General features: G+C 52.7%; 1 protein-coding gene across 4 annotated transcripts in view; it reads left to right on the forward strand.

Moving 5' to 3' along the window:
* ACSL1 (acyl-CoA synthetase long chain family member 1) overlaps positions 1-16098 on the forward strand; it is a 57916-nt gene that overhangs the window by 31544 nt on the left and 10274 nt on the right. Inside the window, exons 4-13 of one of the 4 annotated variants that reach the window (XM_036011762.1) lie at positions 780-844; positions 3604-3705; positions 5805-5904; positions 6128-6306; positions 9840-9872; positions 9999-10050; positions 10582-10655; positions 12997-13074; positions 13139-13216; positions 15110-15244. In XM_036011762.1, the coding sequence (XP_035867655.1) occupies positions 780-844; positions 3604-3705; positions 5805-5904; positions 6128-6306; positions 9840-9872; positions 9999-10050; positions 10582-10655; positions 12997-13074; positions 13139-13216; positions 15110-15244 (896 nt within the window). The remainder of the gene's footprint in view (positions 1-779; positions 845-3603; positions 3706-5804; positions 5905-6127; positions 6307-9839; positions 9873-9998; positions 10051-10581; positions 10656-12996; positions 13075-13138; positions 13217-15109; positions 15245-16098) is intronic. The other 3 variants (XM_028526468.2, XM_028526470.2, XM_036011763.1) reach the window with 3 other exon arrangements.

Below are 16098 nucleotides of genomic sequence, written 5' to 3' on the forward strand. Positions count from 1 at the left end.
CATTCGCACCCCCATCCCTGGACGGGGTGACTCTGTCTCGGGCCCAGGCCTGCCAGGGCCCCAGGTGGGGCCGCGCTCTGCCCGTCCGCCCCCTTCCGCAGGCCCCCAGCCTGCACCTGAGCCCCTCAGCTGCACTTGGTCCGAGAACGAAGCCAGGAGTGCTATGGTCTCCACACGGACGTGGGCGTGCCTCCGTCAGCCGGGGTGCGGCAGACCGTCCGGCTGCAGATGCCCCCCCCCGGGGGGAGGGGCAGGGAGGCCCCGAGGGACCCAGCGCTGCGGGGGGAGCCCGTGTTTCTGGTCAGGGAACGTTCCTGCTGGTGGGCAGCTGTGACCGTCCGCATGTGGCCGCTTTGTTCCAGGTGCACATAGATGTTCCCTTCAACAGCCGAAAACCGCGCACAAGGGTCTCTTGGGGTTGATTTGTAGAAAGGAATCCGCACGATCCCAAGTGTAAACGGTTGTATTTATCCCTGTGCCAGCCTTCGGTGCGGGGAGTGAATGCGGGTTTTCTCTCTGCGTGTCGGGTACCCGAGCTGGAACCACAGCAGGCTCCGATGGTTCCTCACCTTCGCATCTGCCTCCTCCCGTGTTCCCCCTCTGCTGCCCCATTTAAGAAACAAAATAGAAATAAATAACCAAGCAGAAAGCGGAACTAAAGCCCAGGGGGCGTCACCTCCGATCTGAAGCCTGGGGCACCCACGCCGCGCAGAGGAGGTGGGGTGCGAACCGAGATGTGCACGCGTGTCATGCCCACTCTCCGTTTCTCCCTGTTTCAGACAACGGCCCTTGCTTAGGCTCTCGCAAACCAGACCAGCCCTACGAATGGCTCTCGTACAAGCAGGTGAGTTTTCCGGCTCTGTGGACGCCTCGCTGTAGTGTTTTGGTTTGTCAGCTCTCACAGCCCCAGAGTGCTGGGGCCGGAGGGTCCGTGCGGGTGGGTGTGCCTGGCGCGCCCTGAGCCTGAGGATGCATACGGTGCGACACAAAGCCTGGGGAACCCAGAGACGTGACTCGGCTGGTGGCCCGAAGCACCCTGTTTTGGAACTAATGTGGATGCACGGTGGAGCGGAGTATAATTTTGAGGATGAAATTCTAGAAATGCGCCTGATGCAGGCGGCTCTCTTCCCAGCCCCATGGAGGGATAGGTACTCCTCTCTGGAGGGAGAGATTGAGGAAAATCGAGAAGCCCAGCATAGGGCGACCCTCTCGTTTTACAGATGAGGAAAACAGGTCCCAGGAAGGCATGGGGCATGCCCACGGTCACAGCTAGTTAGTGCGGACCAGGACCAGCGGTGTGGCCCGAGCCATCTGGCCTAGGGCTCTTCGGTGGGTCAACCAGCTGGGGACTGTGTGACATTGAACCCCAGGCAGCCATCGACAGCAGCACGGGTGCTCAGAGCGGTCCAGAGACGACACCAGGGAAGCTGGGATCTGGTGTCTGACTCCTGTCACTCTGCAGTCCCAGCTCGTCCGCAGCCACAGCTGTTGAAATAGTGGTTTGTGAGTGGCGGGTAGCAGAGCAGGAAGGCGTTGCTGTTTGCTTTTATTCTGCACCCCCCCCCGCCCCAGCCCCCCAGTACAACAACTCCATGTGCCTGTGCCGCTCCTCAGTCTGAGTGGTGCCTGCGGAGCAGCAGCGTAGCTGGGGGTGCAGCTGGGGGTGCAGCTCCACCTCCTTTGTCTCCGCGCAGCTGTCCAGGAAATGGCCAGGCTCTGGGCGGGTCACCCCGGGGTGCAGGGAGCTCAGGGAACTTCCTCCTTCCATGCTTTGTGTGGACATGGGGTCGGGAGCCGGTGTGTTCCAGGGTGTGTGTGTGATGGAGTCGTCACGAGGGGCCACGGAGCCGGCTCGGGAGTCCAGCTCCATGTCGTCCTCCCTAGGTCGACATGCACCTCGTCTTCCCTTCCCTCTGTGGGGGGTCAGCCAGGCGCAGGAGGCTTCGCTGGGGTCGCTCTTGAGAGAGGGCCCAGAGGCAAGGCCTGTGGCTCGCCTTGCTTGCGGGAGTGACAAGCTGTAGTTCAGGTGACGGGGTGGGTTTCACTGTTTTTATTTTGCCATAACAAATCCCAGTTACGGTGTTCGAATAGTGGTTTCCAAACCCCTCATTTCTGCATGTGGCACAGATACGGGCTGAGTGAGTGTGTGTGTGTGTGTGTGTGTGTGCGCCCCGCACCCATGGCATGGCATGGGGGTCTTAGGGTTCCCAGCAGCTCAGGTGCGTCTCCTGCGGCAGTGCGTCCCCACGTTCCTCCCGCTCTCTGTCGGCTGGAGGATTGACAGTCACGGGGTCCCTGCAGGTGTGCATCCGTGTGCGTTTGAGTGAGGGTGGTGGACGTGAGAACTGGCTCAGCCTGGAGCCAGCTTTGGGTTTGTGTGTTTATGTCACTTTTTTCACAATTACCCCCATGATTCCGCCGGGCTGGGGGCCGGCACCCCCTTTTGAAGAAAGGTGCGGAGCCTCTTCCCAGGGGCACAGACGCTCGAGTGTCATCCCACTGAGCTCTGCAAGCACTGCGGGGTGCCACAGGTGCCTGTCCCCCGGGTGCCGCCAGTGACGGTGGTGAAACAGCCGCAGGGTGAGGCAGCGATGAGCCTGCCGGTGCCGCTCCCTGTCACTCTCCAGGGCCAGCGCTCACTCCATGGGCAGAGCCACGGTGGCCCCATGTGCCAGAACCAACCAGGTTCCGGCACAAAGAGGCGTTGCTTCATCTTCCATGGGTGTGTGGGCGTGAATCCAAAGTGCTCTTGAGAATCCACCAACTGAGAATGAAGAAAAGAATTCCAAATGTTAAGATTTAAAAAGCTTTTTTTTTTTTTTGGTTAATTTGGGGTAGCAATGGGGAGAACATGGAGTCAAGTATATATTCCTGTCTAATTTTATTATGCATTTCTGTATTTATTTTTCACTTAAATTGTTACAAATAGTCTAAGTTTGGTATGGTTTTCATGACTGTAATGTTTTCTGGCCGTGTGGCATTTTCCCAGAGATCTGCCACCATGCAGTGAGCCACCCAGCCTTTGGTCTCTTGTCCCCTAGAGGTTTGTGACTTTAGGTAATTTTGCTCTATATACCTTTTTACACATTTTTTAAACCTCCTTTTAAGATTGAACTATTTCCTAAGAATAAGTTCTCAAGAATGGAAGTGGACAGCCCGATATAAGACTTGTTTCTCTTTTTTTTAAGATCTCCCCAAATTGTGCTGTTTCTGTGTTCATACCAAATGACAAGTTTTGCCTGCTTTGCTGGTCTTTAAAAAATACAAAAAAAAATGTCTTTTCCGAGTCCCAGGATTTGTCTTATGCCTTTATGAGATTTTGAGAAACCAAAGTGCGAAGCAGAATGGGGTGAGAAACCCCGGCACGTGGTCACCCCTGGGCTGAGCCATGCCTTGCAGCAGGGCCCGCGGTCAATCCTCTCGGGCGTGGGTTCTGGTGAAGAAAGCCTCAGGTGGTTCAGAAAAGTGTGGCTGAAGGATTCCGGTTCGCCCCTCCCCCCCTTCCCCCCTCCCCACTCTCTGGGCGCGCTCTTCTCTGGCTGCCACACCCTTAGTTTTGGCCGTGAGTCGGGCCTGACGCCCTCCGGGTTCCCCTCTCCGTAGGTGGAGGACCTGTCAGAGTGCGTGGGCTCGGCGCTGATCCAGAAGGGCTTCAAGGCCGCCCCCGACCAGTTCATCGGCATCTTCTCTCAGAACAGACCCGAGGTAACGCCCTCCTCCGACCGCGAGTGGCTTTGAGGGTCCTCAGAAGAGTCCTCCGGGGTTCACGCCTTCCCCCGCCCGACACCAGATCTGCGGTCTGATTTCTGCCCAGAACGCGGCTTTGGGTCACACCCTAGAAAGCCGCCCGTGTGAAAGCCCAAGCCGGGGCCTGCGTCGCCTCTGGGCGGAAGAGCCATCACTTCTTAAAAAGGGTTGATTTGGTTTTGTTAAACCAGGTTCCCAGACAAAATCTTTGCAACAGGTAACTAACAAAGAAGTCTCCTGTCATTAGAAAAATAGTGTTCATGAGTTACAAAGAAACTGGGATACAGTTTTTTCAGCCACAAACTCATATTTTCTTTCTGCAAGGCTTAGTTTTTCCCTCTGCTCAGGTTGCAGAGGTTTAAATACCGTGGACAACCAAGACAGTGCCTCCCCTCGGCCCGGCCTTCATTTGGCCTCGCAGGCTGTCGTTCAGCCTGGGGTCGGGGCGTGGTGCCTCTCTGCGCCCTGGTGTGATGCACGTTTACATACTCTCCCCGAGGCATTGCCCCGGGTGTTGGCGAACAAATGGACAGCACAGCTGGCCTGGGAGAGTCCAAGCACCTGGCTCGAGGAAACGGAATTGATTCTTAGACCCACTTGTGTCCAGAAGGTGTGTCGGCTCAGTCCACGTGCTACTCCCTATTTTATAAATTAGGACGATTTCTTAGTATTTTATGTCCCGCTAAGGGGAAAACATTATTTCCCACAGCTGGGTCACTTCTAGGCTCATGGAACTTAATTTCTTTCATTTGAAGAGAAACCTATTCAAATAAACACACCTAGCATTTTCGTTTTAGGGAAACGCTATAATGACTCCACAACTAGGACACACATCCCTTTAAGAGGTGGTTTTCTCCCTACATTCATGAGTCAGTGCAGCACGGGTTTATCGAGCACCTACTATATGCCAGGCGCTGGCGAGGCACCAAAGCACAGCAGTGACTTGGATCTTCCCCGGGAGGTACAGCGTAAGCAGAGGCAGCCCCCGAAGCTGCTGCTTTCTCTGTAACATGCCGAGTGTGGACAGAGGACGGGGGGGAGTAGGGGAGCTCAGTCAAGGAGGACTTTCTAGAGGTGGCAGCCAAGTGGAGAGTTGATGGAAACCGAAGGGATGTTCTCATCAAGCAGCATGTTCGTGCTGGGGAAGGACGCACTGGAACATGGGAGAACTGGGAGTCGCAGGGGGAGGGGCGGGAAGAGAGGACCACCTGTGCCGCTGTGCCTGCCGAGGGGCTTGGGTCGTACCTCCCTGCTGGTGGCTAGAAGTTGGGCCTAAGAGGGAAAAGAGGAGAGAAAACAGCTGCGGGCCAAGTGAGCGTGCACGCCCTTCGTGCGGCCACCCTGCCCCCGACCGTGCCGGACAGGATGGGGGCCCTGAGGGTCCTGCCACATTTGCCTTGTAGGCGGGTGCGTTTCCATGTGGCTGCTGGGTTTGGAGGCCAGGCGACCAGCTCCTACGTCACTTTCCATCATGCCTTTTCTGGGGAGATGGCACCTAACCAGTTCCTGTTAGGCAGTGTGCCCGCTTCCCCCACCCCAGGCCCTCGTGCGCACTGCAGCCAGGTGGGTCTTCCTCAGACCCACGGCCGCCATTTTGCCGAGAAACCCCCCCGTGGCTGTGCACTGCCCGGGGACCAGGGTCAGCCTCCCCCAGAGCCCAGGGCTTGCCCCCGCCCACTGCCGGCCTCCGTTTCTCCACTCCCTGCGGGGACCTCCAGGCCAGCCAGTTGCTCGCCGACCTCCTCCCTGCTTCTAATTCCGCAGTCCCCACTCTGGGGGTCTCCTTGCCTTTCTCTCACCCATCCAAACTGTGCTGCTCTCACAGGAGGCAGCTCAGCTACCCCCCACAAAGATGGCCCTTTCCTCTCAAGGAGGGGGCTAGTATTCTGTCCTCATTGTGAATCCCTCCCGGCGCCTGGCGTATAGTGGTTGATGTTTGTTCAGGCAGGGAGGCAGCGATGCCTGGTGTTCCCGCCTCAAATCCAGAGCGCTGGTCTCCGTGGCCTGGTTCCGCGCTGACGTTTGGCTTTCTCTCCCCACCCTTACCGTCCGTCTAGTGGGTGATCATTGAGCAGGGATGCTTTGCGTACTCGATGGTGATCGTGCCTCTCTATGACACCCTCGGAACCGAAGCCATCACCTACATAGTCAACAAAGGTACGTGTGTGGTCTTTGCGTGGACACCGGCCCCGCTGCCGGTCGGATTCAGTGATGCGCGTGTGCCGGTACTGGGTTCGATAGGGAGTTTGTATTCAAATGTCCATCTACCTTCCTATATTTTAAAAACATAGTACTTAAAATAACCTTAAAATGAAAAAATTATACAGTCAAGCTTTTGATATTCCTGAGCGTACCGCTCATTGTGGCTCTTTTTTTCCAGCTGAACTGTCTGTGGTGTTTGTTGACAAGCCAGAGAAGGCCAACCTGTTGCTAGAAGGCATAGAAAATAAGTTAACCCCAGGCCTTAAGATCATAGTTGTCATGGACTCCTATGGCAGCAGCCTGGTGGAGCGGGGCAAGAAGTGCGGGGTGGAGATCATCAGCATGAAGGCCATGGAGGTGAGTGCTGCCGCCGGGCTCCCGCGGTGCGGCCGCCGCTGTAGCTGAATGGCCTCCGCGAGAGGCTGGCTGGCTGGCTGGCTGGCTGCCTCTCCACCCGTAAAGCCCGTAAAAGATCTGGAGCGGGCACTGCTGTCTCGCACAGGGGGGAACTCCACACGCACCCAGTTAGTGCCGCGCACCCTGCAGAAAGCCCTTTCCTAAAGCGAGGTGCAGTGCTCACCTACTTGTTCTGGAGCCCCGACAAGCCGGGCGTGTGACCTCCAGATTCAGGGGGAGATCTAAGTTAAGTTGGTGTTTCTTCACTCACTGATTGGTCTCTACAGTGCAGCCAGGTATGGACTTAGGCCTCCTTATTTCCATCCCCCCAAATTGCTTCTGTGGAGGCCTGGTAGATTTCTCGTGGAGATGTTTGATTTGGTTTGTTTCCATATTAAACCTCTCCGGATTCACGTTCAGCTCACCTTGAAAGGTAACGAGCGTGGCTCCCCTTTGAACTGGTTGTTTGACATCAGCTCCTGGAAGAAGCTGATTTGCGCATTGGCCTTGGGTTAGAGCTCAGTCCCGAGCAGCTGCGGGAGGAGGGTCTCGGGCGCACAGGCCGCAGGAGGAACAGGCTCCGGAGCTCAGCAGTTCTTTCTGAAAACGTCCTGCGTTTTCCTGGGACAGTGACAAATAGGAGTTCAAAACTCATTTTCTATAACGAATTCGAGGCTATAAAGGAGGATTTATAAAGCCTTTTCTGGGGAACTTAGAAGTTGTAACAGAGCCTTCTGCCTCACATACACACTTGCACACACTTTCACACACATGCTCTCATACAGGCATACACACGTACACACTTTCATACACATGCTCTCTCACACAGGCTCACACTCACAGGTACATATTTCACACACATGTTCCCCCCACAGGCACATACTGTCACACACATGCTTTCTCATACAGGCGCACACATGTACACACTTTCACACACATGCTCTCACACACATGCACACTCTCACATAGGCACATCCACACATGTACACGCTCTCACACACGTGCACACACCCGTAGACATGGAAGCACGGAGCATGAGTCCGCAAGAGCTGGTAGGTGTGCTGTATTGCTAAACTGGGTTTTTAGTTTCTGTTTTTTTACTTTAATCCCCTCTGACAGTAATATAATCGCTTCTTCCCCCATCTTTACTCCTTCTCCCCAACCACTCCCCAACACAAACACACAGGACTTTTTCTGTCTTATTTGACTACAATATGATAAAGGAGTAATTTTAAGATTAAAACATTTAGATGAATGAATGAAGATTATAATATAAACTTTATATTAAAATCTTTGTTTATAAAAGACATTGCTTTATATTTACCTGTGTAATATGATTCGTATTTTGTTTTTAAAAAATTTGTAAGCAAAAGATTAAGGTTTTAAGAAGTGAATTTTTTGGCCTTGTAAAAGCTTGTGTTTATTGTAAAAATTGTTAAGTATATTTCTAGTTGATACCTCACATCTCTGTTGGTTTTAATGTTAACTTGCCTTATCTTTTTTGAGTTTAAGCATAGTCAGTATACAATATCGTATTTTACTAGATTCAGGCATACAGTGTAGTGATTGAACATTATTATAGCTTAAATTGTGGTCATCTGTCACCACACAAACTTATTTAAAATTGGCATTATGGTTGATCTTGTGATCAACTTTATATTTCTATATATCTATATGGGACCACAAAAGTAAACATTAGTATTTGGAAGTTTTGCATTTTCCCTAATACTTTATTATAAAAAATTTAAAACAGGAAAACGAGTTGAAAGAATAGTTCAGTAGACCGCCACGCACCCACCCAGCGTCTGCGACTGACACTTGAATGCATTTGCTCGATCACACATTAGCCCCCCACCGCACCCCCCTCTTCACCCGTCAGTCCGTCTTCCATTGACACGTCCCAGGGGGCTGCAGATTTTATGGCCCTCCTGTGCTGCAGCCTGCTGATCGTGAACTAGGACTCAGTTTCCTCTGATTACGGTTCTTCTCTCCTTGGCGTCTGAAACCTAAAGATGGCAGCTCGTTACGGTCGCCCCAGTCTTTCCAAAGGATGACAGGAGGCAGGCTTCAGGCAGTGAAACTGCCACGGCCAACAGGGCGCTAGCTGGGTGAACGTTGTTCCCCATAGATGCAAAGGTAAATTGCATGTCACTATTGTTTTATTTATTATCCACTTTTTAAAATACATATATTGTTTAAGATTTTATTTATTTTTAGAGAGGGAAGGAAGGGAGATAGAGAGACAGAGAGAGAGAGAGAGAGAGAGAGAGGGAGAGAAACATCAATGTGCAGTTGCTGGGGGTCGTGACCTGCAACCCAGGCATGTACCCTGACTGGGAATCGAACCTGCGACACTTTGGTTCGCAGCCCGTGCTCAATCCACTGAGCTACGCCAGTCAGGACTATTATCAATTTTTGAAGAATTGAAAAATCTCAAGAGGTTATGTAAGAATTTTGAAGAGATGAGTGGGAATTTAGATCTGATAAGGCTTATTTTGAAAAAAAAAACTGGTGGAATTCTCCTTGCTTTAGCTCTTAGTTGGCTTTAATTTGGACATTCGTATTCCTGTTTTTTAATCAGGGATCTGGTTGTGTATAAACTTAAAATGTAATTAAGATTAAAGACTGTTTAAAATTCTGTGCTGGACAGAGACTCACTGAGCCTTGAGCACACCCATCTAATTTTTACTTAATTCTAGGCATGCGCACTCCATGTGCTCCCTTGAGCTGTTCAATTTTAATAGGAAAAGAATATAAATAGCTCACTTTAAGAATGAATAGATTCCAGTTGCCACAGAGGCTGCCTCCTGCAGTAAACTGAATGGCGTCGCGTGAGCTCTTGGTAGCGAGCTGTCATGTTGGGCACTGCTGTGCCCGCAGAACGGCCCCACTGTGCTTCTTCCCCTTCACGTCCCGTCAGGAGTGGCCTTGGAGCCTCCTCCCAGCCTGTTTTGTGCTGGAGGTTCCCAGCCCGTCCTCTGCTCCACGTGAGGACAGCGTGGCCGGCGTGAAATCTTGCACAGGCTGCTTTTTCTCTCTGGATGGAAGACGTCAGCTACACCGAGCCGGGCGATCCCGTGTCCGGCTCTGCTCCGACCTGGGGACGTGCTGGGCCTCGGGGGTCCTTTAAGAGCTGGATTTTGTGAAAGGCCAGACTAGGAAGTGGGGGTGGGGACAAAAAATGCATCGTAAGAGACTTTGGTTCCTGTCTTTTGAGTAAATCCTGTTTCAAAGGCCAGTCCTCGTACCAGTTCTGTGGTCTGTGTAAGCGGAGAGATAGCTGACAAAGTGCTGCTCAGGGCAGCGGGCCGGGTTTTTGGCCCCGGTCCATTTACGTTGCCCGAGCTTATTGGATTGGAAACACATTCTGTCCTCGAGCCGGCTGTCAGCAAATCCCACAGTAGAATCAGCTCGACGTGTCTCGGTGTGACCTTATTCTTTCCATTTAGAAAATGTTCCCATTTAAGATTTTTTTTCTCTCTCTTCTAATTCAGGACCTGGGAAGAGCCAACAGAAGGAAGCCCAAGGTAAGGCGCTGTGTCAGACCCTCCCCCGCCTGCATGTGTAGTCGTCTCGGAGACGAGTGGAAGTCTGTCTGGGTCTTCTATTCTGACTTCCTCCACCTGCTTCTTCCTTTTTCTAACGTGCTGCAGCCTCCGGCGCCCGAAGATCTTGCAGTGATCTGTTTCACAAGCGGGACTACAGGTGAGTTTCGCCACCAGGTTGCTTCTGAGTGGCATCCGGAGGCGCTTCCTCCCGCCCCCGTTTTGGGATGACTTCCTTGAAGCGTAGACGAACTGCAGGCGGAAGAGACACAAGTGGTCCAGGCATTGTCTTCTTGTCCCTCCGTAAGACACGCCGAGAGCCTGAGCGTGCCACACATTTCCACAAACGTTTATTGGGGGCGACACTTAATTCATCTTCCCAAGGCAAACTGTATCAGTGATTCACAGAAATACAAGAAAACTCCTGGTTTGCTTCTCTTATTGCCACACACCCTCTGAAGCGTGCCCGAGTTAATAAAGAGTGTCGAAGACACTAGGTTGCCCTGAGAGGATGGCAGATCACTCAGGAACTTAGTGGCACCCAGCACTCGGCTTCCTGGGCGTGTCGACCGCGGCAGGCCTGTGGGGCCCCTCCGGCGTCCAGGGCCCGGGGCCTCCTGCCTGCCTGTCCCCCGGGGACGGGGACGGCGCTGCTGTGCTCTGACTCCGCTCTGCTCGCTGTGTCCCTCAGGCAACCCCAAAGGAGCCATGCTCACCCACCGGAACATAGTGAGCGACTCTTCGGCTTTTGTGAAAATGACAGAGGTAAACGGTGGGGACGGCGCCCTCTTTCTTCACGCGTGTTGGTCGGTCGGCACTAGGCCTCGAGAACGAACGTGGTAAAGGCAGTGCCCCCACGCCTCGCGTGGGCTACCTGAGTTGTAGGGACGGCCTGACCCTTCGTGCCCCTCACCCCCCTGACTTCCACTGCGGGCCCACTCTCCAGCCCCCTCTCTTTAGCCCCCCCCAGCTCTGATCGTCCGGAGCATCAGCAGCTAGACTGTATTACAACTTCCAGCAGGAGAGGACAGACAAGAACTGACCCTCTTGCGCTTTTCCCTACTCTTCCTGCGTGGGAAAAACAATTTCTTTACGTTGACAAGGAAATGCTAAATGCTGCTGAGGGTTTTTGAATTATTATTTATTACGGTAGGTTTGACTTCCATTTCATGAGAAGGACCAAAAGCCTGGGACCTCAGTTGCTTACCCAGGTGTCCTAGTCTGCCTGGGCTGCCGTGGCCAAAGAGCACAGACTGAGTGGCTTAAACGACAGACGTGATTTTCTCAGAGCTCTGGCGGCTAGAAGCCCATGGTCAGGGTGCCCACAAACTCAGTTTCCGGTGAGGGCTCTCTCCCTGGCTCAGGGACGGCCCCCTTCTCGCCGTGCCCTGCCGGGCCTCTCCTCCCGTGCATGAGGAGCAGGAGGGAGGTTTCCTGCACCCCCTCTTCTTGCAAGGACACCAGTGGTTTTGGATCAGGGCCCCACCCTCATGACCTCACTTAACCTCAGTTACCTCCCAGAAGGCCTGTCTCCAAATGTAGCCATGCTGCATTAGAGCTTCCGCATGTGGATTTGGAAGGGCGGGGGTGACACGATGCAGTCCCCGACACCGAGGGTATGTTTCAAACTTGCTTTGTAGGGAGCTAGCACTGAACAGCATAATGCCTTCTCCCAGAGCCTTCGCACGTGTCGTGTGATTGGCTACCTCTGTCTCTGGGCGGGTTCTGTCTGTGGTGGGAGCCTGTGCTTCCTGAGCTTGGAGAGCGGGCCTGTCTGGGGGCTGCAAACGGGCTGTCTCACTCCCACTCCCTCTCCCACTCCCACTCCCACTCCCACTCTCTGAGTCCCAGTACCTCTCTGGGCATATCCTTGCCAAATGCAAGCCAACAGTTAGTACCTCACCAAAGGAAAATTTTAATTTTCCAATTGGCTTTCAAAGACAACTAAAAATGCATCAGTAGCTCATTGAGGCAAACGATTCTAGAACTTTGTTTAAAACATTATATTACCAGACGCATTCGCAACTTTGTAAAATTTCTAATCATGCCAGTGCATATTATTTGTTATGCTAAGTCAGAACATTGAAAACCGTAGATATTATCAAGTCTGATCTCGCATTCTATGACACTTGCCACAGAGACGAGACGTACTAGTTGGAATGCAGGTCATACTTGCATGCAATTAACCCCGGATCATGGTGTGTTCGGGCTACATCCGGTGCTTCTGGGGTTCCTGCGTTTGCTCAGGCCGGGGGCTCTCGCCGATGATCACATTATCGTGAAGGACTGCCCGGCTTTGGGGAGGGGGGGCAGGGTTCAGGAGGGATGCACCCCCAGGCAACAACTGGCAGTGCCTTCATCTCCTGGTTGGTGTGAAGCAGCTGCTGTTGGCAGCCCCCCCATTTTGGCCAGAACTCTTCCTGTTAATAACATGCAGACCCTCACCGTGCTTGGCCATAAGTAAAGCCCATCCAGAGCCATGAAATGCAAACCCGATGTCCAGACTGCGCCCAGATAGAGACCTACTGCAGCCAGTGTCTTCCAGGAAAGCAGGTCCCCTGGTGCCAGATCAGAGTGTGCGCCAGACAAAGCGGGCTGTTTTTCACGGGCACAGGAGGCCTTTATGGCAAAGATGTTGGCCCAGCTGAAATCCTCCAGATGCACTTACACGGTGGATGAAAGGAGCTTGGAAATCCAGTGCTTCTCATCTCCTCTCCCTTACCACCTGACATGCTGTCTCATGCTGGAATGGGGTCTCATGTTTTTGCCCTCTCGGTGGAACTGAGCTTGCTGGGTGGTGGGGGACTGTCATTTTGAAATGCTAAATGATTAGAGCACACGGAACTTGAACATCCCAATCTGGGCAAAGTTTTCCTTATTTTTGACTAACGTGCCAAGTGCACACACTTCATCGTTCAAAACGACCTCCGCCCTATTCGAGTACGTAAAGCATTGCTTTGCATTTCACTCCTCGGTGAGGAATAAGGGCGGGTCACGAGCCCAGGCCGTCTGCCCCCGGCGTTCAGGTATCGTGTGCTCTAAAACAAAGCGGAAAGCTACTGGGATCCTAACACCTTCTCTGCCTTGCCGGTGTCTTCGCTTGCAGAACATTGTCAACCCCTCCCCAGACGATGTGCTGATCTCTTTCTTGCCTCTTGCCCATATGTTTGAAACAGTTGTCGAGGTAAGACATTGCACGGTGTGTCTCTCACCTGCCTGTTTGTGTTCTAAGTTGTTGTGTTTTACAGAAAACGATTGTCGTGAATGCCAGTGACACACACATTTCCTTCTTACCACTTGCACACATGTTTGAACAGCTCATGCTGGTAAGTCTGACGTGCACACCGGCACCCCGTCCTCAGTGCCCACCGAGCCCCGGTTCAGAAATGGGGCTCACTATTTGCCAGAGTGTCACTCGTCTTCTGGGTCTGGACACTCGAACTATCATTCATGTTAAAATTAGAAGCTCGGGCTTTCGAGTGATCTGCCCGTGGACGTGATTCAGGAAGATGAGCCGTGAAGGTAGAAACCTTAGGAATGCCGTCCGATAGAGCCCAGTGAGTCTTCTGCTCCAAGAGGAGCCTCTCTTTTTCAGTGTCTTTGCTCATCGATGCCCACATTGGCTGAAGACAAATGCTCTCACCGAAATCCCAAATGACCTTAGAAAGGCGGGATGGTCTTGAGCTGACCTTGGCCCGGGCTCCCTGTACCCAGCGGTGTGCCTCGTCTGAAAACTTGCCGAGAACCACTTTTTTCCCCTCTTGGACAATTTGGATCGTATACTTACAGGGAAAACGAGTACCATTCATTCATCTAGAAATGTTTACTGAGCACCACCCACATGCCATGCCCTGCGCTAGGCACTGGCAACAGAGAGGTGATTAAGGAACGGAGGGTGCACCCTCTGATTGGCTGCCACTGCCCTGTAGGACTTCCTCACCCCTTAAGGACCGGGGATCATTAGGTCCCATCTTCTCTCTGTTCCTTCTGCTTCCTCCGCACCTCAGGGGAGCTTGCGAGCTCACCAGGCAATGTCGAATGAGGTGCTGATGGATCCCGTGTACCTGGTGGTAGTTTCGGAAGTGTGCCTGGCAGCTGGCCACAGCGAGAAAAGCCTCCTGAGCTTTCATTTTTAAACAGCGAACCCTGGTGCGCCTTTCCGGTGGTTTCCGCTTTCCGGCCTGAGGCCGTGTGCACTTTCGTTGCATCGTCTTTTGAATCTTTTTTGTTTGTTTATTTTTTTAACATTCTTTTAAGGTTTTCTTTATTTATTTTTAGAGAGGGAAGGGAGGGAAAAAGAGAGAGAGAAACATCAGTGTGCGGTTGCTGGGGGCCGTGGCCTGCAACCCAGGCATGTGGCCTGACTGGGAATCGAACCTGTGACACTTTGGTTCACAGCCCGCGCTCAATCCACTGAGCTACGCCAGCCAGGGCTTTTTGGTGGTTTATTTTTAATCCTTACTCGAGGATATGTTTATTGATTTTTAGAGCAAGAGGAAGGGAAAGAGAGAGAAAGGAACATTCATGTGAGAGAGAAGCATCAGTCAGTTGCCTCCTGTCTGTGCCCATCTGGGGATCGAACCCACAACCTTTGAGCGTAAGGGCTGACGCACCCACCAGCTGTGTCACCCTGCCAGGGCTGAATCTTCCTTTTTGAAAGTTAGAAGAGGCCAATTGTTTGCCAGGCGCACGGGGCTTGCCAGTATGGTTTGCCTCCAATGGAGAAAAGTCAGGCGATAGATGACAGCTGAGAGACAAGCCACGCTGGTATGAGATGCCGTTGGTGTCACATATTCTGTGGCTTTTTAGAAATGCTTAGCTAGATTCCAGTGAAAAGAAAATGAGACTTTGATAAGCTAGGACTGTGGGTAAGTAGCTAAGTTTTTGTTTTGAGAATAAATTAGACCTAACGTTTCTGGAAGACTAAAGATATTTGGATTATATAATACCATGTCATTCAGCCAACAGATTATTTATCATGAAGCAAAAATAGCAGAACCTCTGTGATCCTCACCAGAACCAACACACACCCTGGCTGATGGCTAGGGTACAGTGACCGAAGAATGTGAGAGCAGTTTTTTTTTAAGCTGCCGACGTTTAGGAACTTTAAGATCTCCAGAAACGGCTCTGACATGCCAACAGGGAAGCCCTGTTCGTCTCTGTGCTGTGTGACCCCGCCCCAGTGCTGAAATGCCGGCCGTGTGTGTTTGCCTCTCCAGTGCGTGATGCTGTGCCACGGAGCTAAGATAGGATTTTTCCAAGGAGATATCAGGCTGCTCATGGATGACCTCAAGACGCTCCAGCCCACGATCTTCCCTGTGGTCCCAAGACTGCTGAACCGGATGTTTGACCGAGTAAGTCCCCAGCACCACGCAGGGGCAGGGTGCCGGGCCTCAAGTCCCAGCTGGGTGTGCATGAGGTGCAGGAGGGGCCATCTGTGTGCCCCGGACTGCCCTCCCCATCTCGCAGAGCCGCAGTCCACGGTGCTGCGGAACGGCATACAGTCGCTCACAGGGTTGCTGTTAAGGGCTGTGAGAGAAAACACACAGGCACTTAACCCAAAGGGACAATGCAGGTGTAAGGTGGAGGTGGTTTTCTTTCTTTTTCCTTAAAATGTTTTACTTATTTTTAGAGAGAGCAGAAGGGAGGGAGACAGAGAGGAAGAGAAACATTGACGTGTGAGAGAAATATTGATTGGTTGCCTCTCGCATGCCCTACCTGGGGACCTGGCCCCCAACCCAGGCATGTGCCCTGCCTGGGAATCGAACCGACAACCTTTCAGTTTGCAGGCTGGTGCTGAATCCACTGAGCCACACCAGCCAGGAACGTCTTCTTTTTACAGCTAACTCTTTGAGCCTCTGTTTTCCCATCTGTACAAGGGACTTCTGCCTCCTCCCCCTGTTGAGTGTCGCATGAAGCTGCTCCTTGCATCACACGAGAAGAATGACTATGAGATGGTTTTATAAATTGGAAAGCTCCACACACGTGTGAAATGTTACTCACTTAGCCACCTTGCGAGAGGTGCCTTCCTTGTAGCAGGGACTGCGCAGGCCCCTGCCCTGAGGCGCCCTCCCAGCGGGGACCGTGCGGCCAGGGCCAGGGCCAGGGCCAGGGCCGGTGTGGTGTGAGTCTCCCCCCAGTGAGCCTGGACGGGGCACTCAGTGCTCTTTCACTGGGGGCATGCCTTCTGTCATCCATGAGAACCTAC

Source organism: Phyllostomus discolor, chromosome 11 (genome assembly GCF_004126475.2).
Source record: "Phyllostomus discolor isolate MPI-MPIP mPhyDis1 chromosome 11, mPhyDis1.pri.v3, whole genome shotgun sequence".
Taxonomy (NCBI): Eukaryota; Metazoa; Chordata; class Mammalia; order Chiroptera; family Phyllostomidae; genus Phyllostomus; species Phyllostomus discolor.